Genomic DNA, 7,654 nt, shown 5'->3' on the forward strand with positions numbered 1-7,654 from the left:
ATAGCCCACTTTCGATATATTAAAATTCAGTCCTAAACAAAAGGCATCATCTCGAGGCTCTGGGGAATAAACTCATACAAATCCTTATATTTATTCCCCAGAGCCTCGAGATGATGCCTTTGGTTTAGAGCTGAATATATCAAAAGTGGGCTATTACATGTAGAAACTGTTGATGATGATGATGATGATGATGATGATAATGGTGATAAGGGGAGCATAGCTGTTGTGGGATTTTAAGATCTAGACTGACCAAGAAACTGACCACAACATATCAGACATTGATATCCTTAATATGCAGTCAAGATCATGCCCTATAAAAGATGTAGTGAGTTCCTTGCTCTTGACAAGGAACGCATTGCGTATGTGTGGTAGAGCAGTAACAGCGATTTATTCCATAACTCAACTGAGCTGCATTTTCTTTTCCAGGAGATTCAAGTTGTCTTTGCGTAATATGTAGCTCTAATAGTACACGATAATGTTTTGGTACCATATATTATCATAGTTCCATGGTAGATGGCTTACATAAATTGCCCCCCAAGAAGACATGTGGTTACAAGTAATATACTAAACCAAGAAAGATCGAAGAAAATAAAAGGGAATGGAGAAACATTGGTTTTGAGGCTGACATCTTAGTCATTTTCAAGTTCCCTTGCAACTTCTTTATCACCACAAGCCTTTGATAGCTTTCCAAGACAAATGTTCACTGAAGTTAACCGTTGTCTTGCGGGGTTAGTATTTGGATGGGTGACCTCAAACTATACACCTTTCTGTCGAAAACAAAGGACTGAAAATTCTATTTTAACGCTAAAAAATATGGTAACTACACAAGGTGCAGATTTTGTCAGCCTGCTTTACGCAAAACAAATATTGATGCAAAAGTAAATAAATATTGATACACAGTTTTTAGGAAGAGCAGAAGGAACCTTTCTGGAAGCGTTGCTGGACAATAAAATATTTTGCCATCAGCAACAAAATTTGCGACATGAAAACAACATAAATTTTTAACTGCAAATATATAAATTTACCATCAGCGAAAAACATTTTGGGAGATTTTTGAAACGTTCACTTTTTCTATTGTGCTTTTGGCTGCACAAGTAAATCGCAAAATCGAAAGTGACGTCGATTTCAGCAGCCACCATGATCAAGTTATCTTGCCTGTTTCCTAGCAACTTGCAAAAAACGGATACATCTGTGTAAAAACGATGGCAAGACACCAGGTTTTTGCTTTTGTTGGTTTGCTTTTTTTTTCTTTCAAGTGTTATAAAGTTTGACAAGAATTGTGCAAATTCAATACAAAGATCACAATCGCCCAACTCTTAAAGTGCTACTGTGACGAAATTTGAATCTTCCCTATCGAAGCCATTTTGGCACATAAACACATAGTCTGTACGAGAAGAAGAATGCTGTTTACCATTTTCAAATATCTCTTTTTGTTCTGGAGATATTCAAGTTTTTTTAATATGCAAATTAGCCAAGTGATGACGTCATAAACCCTACCAAATTTTGATTAAGTACGATGGAGAAAGATATCTCAGCCAATTTGTATCAGAAATACTTGGTTCTTTGCACTAAGATTCTAGTAGATGTGTTCCACAATATGAGCATACCATTTTTGTTACCATGGCAACATACTGGGTTCCAGACCTCCCTGATATTAAAAGCTTTGCAGACCACCTTTGGCGTTCTGTTTTGATATTTGCAAATGGTGCCTCATCTGCATGATTCTGTCAGCATATAAAGATGTTAGGTCGAGTTTGTGGCCTTGGTTAATGTATTTCTAGCCTGAGATCACCAAAATATTGAAATCAGGTTGGAGGGGACTGGAAAAGAGTGAGTCGCCATGGGAACCAATTTCTTTACAGTCGTAGGTGTGTTGCCTTCAGAACTATCAGCTCACCAAGTTTCAATGGTCTCTGTTGCAAATTGACCAAGATAGCTCTATTTATATTCTTGATGTTCTATTGGGTTGGGTGAATGACGTCATCAGCCTTCTCATTTGCATATCTAACACGTTTTTCAAACTTAAATATCTCTGGAACCAATGCAGATATTTCCAAATGGTAAACAGCGTTTTTAATGTTTCATGGTACTCTATGTGATAAACCAAAAAACTCAAGGGATAAAAATTTGATCACAGTAGCACTTTAAAGTTGACCATTGTTTCTGCAAAGTCAACAGTTCACTCTCCTAGACGAGGTTATTTATCACCAGTTCATTCCATCATTTGGAAATAGAAGCTGCTTTATTATTCATCAGCGTCACAAATTCTTGCCGATTTTGGGACTCATTTGTTGAAACTGAAGCACGCTTCCAACAGACTTGTTTATTTTCATGAGTTACACACACACTGCAGGCCTATTGCCACCACTGACTTACACTCTTACACTCTTACAAGCAGAAAGTGGGTGTATCCACTGCAAGAATAGTCAGGAAAGTGTTGGACACTTAATTGACTGGACATGAAACATCCCTCAATCGAAGGGTTATCCAACAGTCTAGACACCTTAGGCCACAGGAAGTGACCAGATGCACACATAGACTTCAAGCTTGTAGTGAACTGTTTTGTGCAATGTAATACTACAAAAATCAATGAACAGTGGAAAAGGGCCAATTTTTTGTATTGCCACCACTCTGACAACAAGAAAAACCTCTTGGAGCATAGTAGAGAAACAACCAAATCAACCAATGTGTGACACCAAGTGATCTGGGAATCCCACCCCCAGCCACAGTGGTGTGAGGCGAGTGTTCTCACCACTGCGCCATCCTTGCTCTCTCTGTACAGTTTCCCAAATTATAGTGCCCCAGGACTACACATACATGTAAATGCACTTGACACTCATAATAAAGTTCATCATCATCATCATATTTCCTTTACAGCGTGGACACTTGAACCATGAACATTAGAGCCTCTTTTTTTTATATTTTTCTTAGTAGCCAATCACAGGCGAGTAACAAGTCAATTGCTTGTACAATTTTCCTTCTTGTGGGTGTCAGAAACAGTCATACGAAAATTCATGAACGAAGTTGACTTTACATCATAAAAGAAAGCAGTGGACCTTTCTGGTCCTTGAAAAGCACGATCATAAAATTTCAGGGGGAACAAATACATGCAACCGCATTAGTTTTCACTCCACGCTGTAACTTCACACAATAATAAAACAAAATAACTGGGCCCATTCCTTGGGACTAGGGTTAACATGAGGTAAAAGTCTATTTGCTATATGATGGATAGTGCCTTTCTTAGAGTGAAAAATTCCAAGCAGTGTGATCTTCTGTAGTTTCTTGGAGTTTGATGCTACCTGGGATCTCTTGGGAATTTTTTTCCCACCCCTTTCTTTACAAGTCCCAGGGCTCCAATCACACTGTTGTAGCTTTCATTTCTCACATTCAATTGATCTTGATTTCAAGGTCTTTATATTTCTACAGTTTTCCCGCTACTTTTATTGAGCTGTTTCTGTCAGTTATCATTATTATACTAGAATTCTTAAGTCTTGTGCTTTTCACTTATGGTGCTAAAATCAACCGACGAGCTTGGGGCAGCCATAAGTCTTCTGGATTACTTGACGGATAGAGTCCTCCTAAGTATGTGACCAGTTCCATTACTACTACTACTACTACTACTACTACTACTACTACTACTACTACTACTACTACTACTACTACTACTAGTAGTTGTAGTATTGGACACCCTTGTGATTGTGCGCCAATAATGTCACAAATAGGCATGCACAGAACCAATCAGACTCGAGAATTTTGTAATAGTTACAGTTATTATTATTATTGGGGTCTTATGCATTGTATGCATACAGACTCCTAAGTCAGAGGCAGATCTTGATTGTCAGTCAGTCAGTTTGTCACTCTGAGGACGAGAACACACATGACAGTCTGGCTTGTAGACTGGGTACTAGTAATTGTGAGGTCATTGTTTTCAAGTGTTGGCCATTGCTTCTAGCGGTCGTTTTTCCTGTTTTGGGAAAATTTTGAAGAGCTTTCCACCGCAAATTAGTTGTAATTGTTCAAGGTAAGTTATTTGTGTTTCAAAATTGATCTGTCCTGCTGTTTCAGATTGGTTTTCTTTCTTTCATTTCAAAAATTAAACTATCCTGCCTTGTTTGTTCTTTGTTATTTCATCCAGGTGACGTCGCTGAGTGTTTACTCACGCAAGCCAACATATCTAGACTCGGCTTGTGTTTAGTGCGGATTGCACTGAAGCTAAGACCCTTTTGCAAGCCCACATTCATCGACTTGAAATCCGGTGCGCAATGCACCACATACCTCACAAGTATCTCACAAGCTATCACAAACCAGTATTTATTGGCTAGAAATGTCGGTGTAGGTTACACCCCAAACTGAAAGAGTTATTGTACTCCAAAAAATAGTGGCATTGAATAACAGTTTTGCACTCTCAAAGAATAGTATTTTGTACTCTTACTGTTGTCTGCTACTAGCCACCAGCATGGGAACAACAATCGAACAATACCAGTCAAGGATCAGCTGCCACAACAATTTTGTGAAAGCCAAGGATGCATTTTCACGTGCGCCAGGGCGATTTTGGAATATGATGCTTATCATGTTTTACTTTAATGTGTTTTACTTGCCAACATTAAAACAAGTTGTTGGACATTACAAGTCATGAAATGAGGTGATGTTTTGGTTTACACAAATGATGTGCTACAATGTTTACATCCCATTGCTTATAAGGCAAGCAAATGATGTGGAGGAAAATCCAGGTCATACAATATTTGATATCACTGATCCAACAACCACTGTGTCTGCTGACTCTAGTCAAGGAAGTGAAACAACCTTTGGTGTGAATGCTGGTAAAGTAATGTGTAGCAATGTCACTTACTGCTATTATATACCATCAAATACAAGATATTAGTCTGTGGACTAATTTACTGGAAGTTTGTTCATGACATCAAACATTGGTCCATATACGTCTCTTAGAAATTCACTTCTAGAAGTATTTTCAAACTCTCAACGGAATTACAATTGTTGTTTGTTAACTAATGGCATTAATACACTATATTGTAATGAATACACTTTATCAAATATTGAAACCATGTCTGGAACATCAGTTAAGAGCAAATAGTCATTTGTTCGCACAGAACATCTTATAGAACTGTATAGATTATTTCCAATAACCAAAATATTGTTCAAAGTAGAATTAGTCCACAAACTAATATCTTGTATTTGGTGGTATATCATAGTAGTATGTGACATTGCTACACATTGCTTACCAGCATTCACACCAAAGATTGCTTCATTTCCTTGACTAGAGTCAGCGGACACAGTGGTTGTTGGATCAATGATATCAAATATTGTAGGACCTGGATTTTCCTCCACATCATCACCTGTATTTTTAGGTATTGCTAATGCTGTGTACCATCAATATTTATTACTGCTACTCCAGTAGATGCTGCTAGTAACACTGTTGGATTCTGAGGATTCATTGGAGCATGTCTATAGGTTTTTACTACAGTGTGGTAAATTGTTTTAATCAAATGGCTTTTCCCAGCACCACCACCTTCAGTTATAAACAAATAAACTGGTTCAACATTTTGTGACTTCAGGCTGATGAGGTTTTCATTTTATTTCTAGTCCATGAAAGCACCCTGTTGTAAGCTTTGGGTTGCATTTTTTATTATGTAAAGATCTTCATGTAACTGATCGACGTAATTGGTCATCAGATATTTCTCTTGGCTGTTTATACATTGTTATTGCTGATGGACTGTGATTTCCAGTAGTTTGGGGATTTGCACCAAGATCTGAGGGTACTTGTTCATTGAAAACCTCATCTAGTGATGATTCATCTTAGAATTCTAGTTGAATTTCAGCATTCTTTTGATCATTTATAAGATCATATGAATGTATGACAGTGCCATGCTTGTTTCTTAGCCAATCTAGTGCTTCTGTTACTCGTAAATAGCTGATAGAGATGATGTAGCATGCGGCAAGAGTTATCTAAACTGTGCAAATGGCAATAAGAGAAAGTTTAGCGGCAAGTCATCAATGTAAAATTCTGAACAGGTCCTGAAATTTGAAGCATACTTAAGGAACCCATTTCACTGCTGCATTGTTATGGCAAATTTTTAACCAATCACACATGGTAAAAGTGAGACTGCAGTACCAAATTCCATAAGGGCTGAATGGAGTTATACTAAGCATAAGACCCGCATAAGTACGCATTGCGGACCTATTTTTATTAGTAGTAGCAGCAGCAGCAGCAGCAGCAGCAGCAGCAGCAGCAGCAGTAGTAGTAGTAGTAGTACGTAGTAGTAGTAGTAGTAGTAGTAGTATTAACAGTTCTTGACGGCTGATATTTCACAGATCACCGAAAAGAAAAGGCTAAGAAAAATAATTGAGGCAAATTTCCTTGCATTACTTTAAGATGACTTTAATTTAGAGCGTCCCAAATTAGATTACGATTGTCATTAATCTTAGCACAAAAAGAATTTACGATGAGGTCATCAAATATTTCATTTCAAGAGAAGATGCACTGCTTTTATAAATCAAACTTACTTTCGTTTGGCTTCTCCTGGAAAACTTTCCATGCCTGAAATAATCTGAGGGGAGACAGGAACAGACTTCAAAATTCTGCATGAGACAGGATAGACGAAACAAATTTTGAATTGGCGATCGAACACTCAAGTCAAACGTAAGTATATGGTTTTTTGCTCCCACTATCTTTAAGTAAGCCTGCTACAAGATTCGTGTTACTCCTTGCAAACAAGAAAGTTACGGACGCGTGATCATATGCATTCACAACGCGGTCTCTTAGGTGCTTTTTAAAAACTTTTTCGACAATGAAGGCAAACAAAATGCGATTTTCAAGCGGCGATTAACGCGAAACCTCTAGCAGATGGTCAATCAAGCGAGGTAATTTGAACAAATCGCCAAATTTCGCTTAGTATAGTAGGATTTATATAAGTGTACTCACCTACATGTAATGCGACTCAAACAACAAGTCGACTCAAAATTATAACACGGTATCAGCGTGACATGACATCTGTTCCTTCACATTCCACTTCAGTGAAGTTGTGCTTTTACTCGTTGGGAAAATACAGGCGTGCAACCACGCGTGTCTGAGAGTGGATCCGGAGAAAGACACATACAATAATTCGATATTGATCTGTTTGACTATTTCTGCTTGAAAATTTGACAACGAAATCGACAATTACCCGATCTGCGCTTCATACACGTGACGCATTCGGCTGACCAATCACAGTTATTCAAAAGCTCTTTCGCGAAGAGCAGTGGGGGTGGAGGCACACTGATGAAAGACGGCCCTAGTCACACAATTTCGAGATTAACAGTCCATAACCAATCATCAACCATCGTCCCTAATTTCCAATTATGCAATGCTGGAATCAATACGCCGAATGGCAGCGGTCAAAATTCAGAGTAAATTCCTTTATTTTTGCAGCTGTAATTCTTTTTGTCGATCAAATGATGGCCTGGATAAATAGCAGCAAACCAAGAAAGGAATCAGGCTGTTTTTTAGTACCAGTCAAGTTTTTGATGTTTTTTTCGTACGCGGTTCGAAGATAAACCGCATTGATTAACTTGATTGGTCCCACATGGCCTTTAGCGATACGCTTCGGAAAACGTCCTTTTATCATTGACAGCGAAGGTTACATCCTTGCCTTGTCTG

The 7,654-nt window shown here is 38.2% G+C and overlaps 1 protein-coding gene across 2 annotated transcripts in view; it reads right to left on the reverse strand.

The window, feature by feature from the left end:
• LOC137970108 (serine-rich adhesin for platelets-like) overlaps nt 1–7,283 on the reverse strand; it is an 18,076-nt gene extending 10,793 nt beyond the window's left edge. Inside the window, exons 1-3 of one of the 2 annotated variants that reach the window (XM_068816587.1) lie at nt 7,182–7,283; nt 6,941–7,085; nt 6,523–6,597 (exon numbers count right to left, since the gene is read on the reverse strand). In XM_068816587.1, coding sequence (XP_068672688.1) covers nt 6,523–6,554 — 32 coding nt within the window. In that variant the 5' untranslated portion in view covers nt 6,555–6,597; nt 6,941–7,085; nt 7,182–7,283. The other variant, XM_068816588.1, reaches the window with a different exon arrangement.
• Between the last annotated feature and the right edge of the window lie 371 nt (nt 7,284–7,654).

This window comes from Montipora foliosa, chromosome 9 (assembly GCF_036669935.1).
Source record: "Montipora foliosa isolate CH-2021 chromosome 9, ASM3666993v2, whole genome shotgun sequence".
In the NCBI taxonomy this organism is placed as follows: domain Eukaryota; kingdom Metazoa; phylum Cnidaria; class Anthozoa; order Scleractinia; family Acroporidae; genus Montipora; species Montipora foliosa.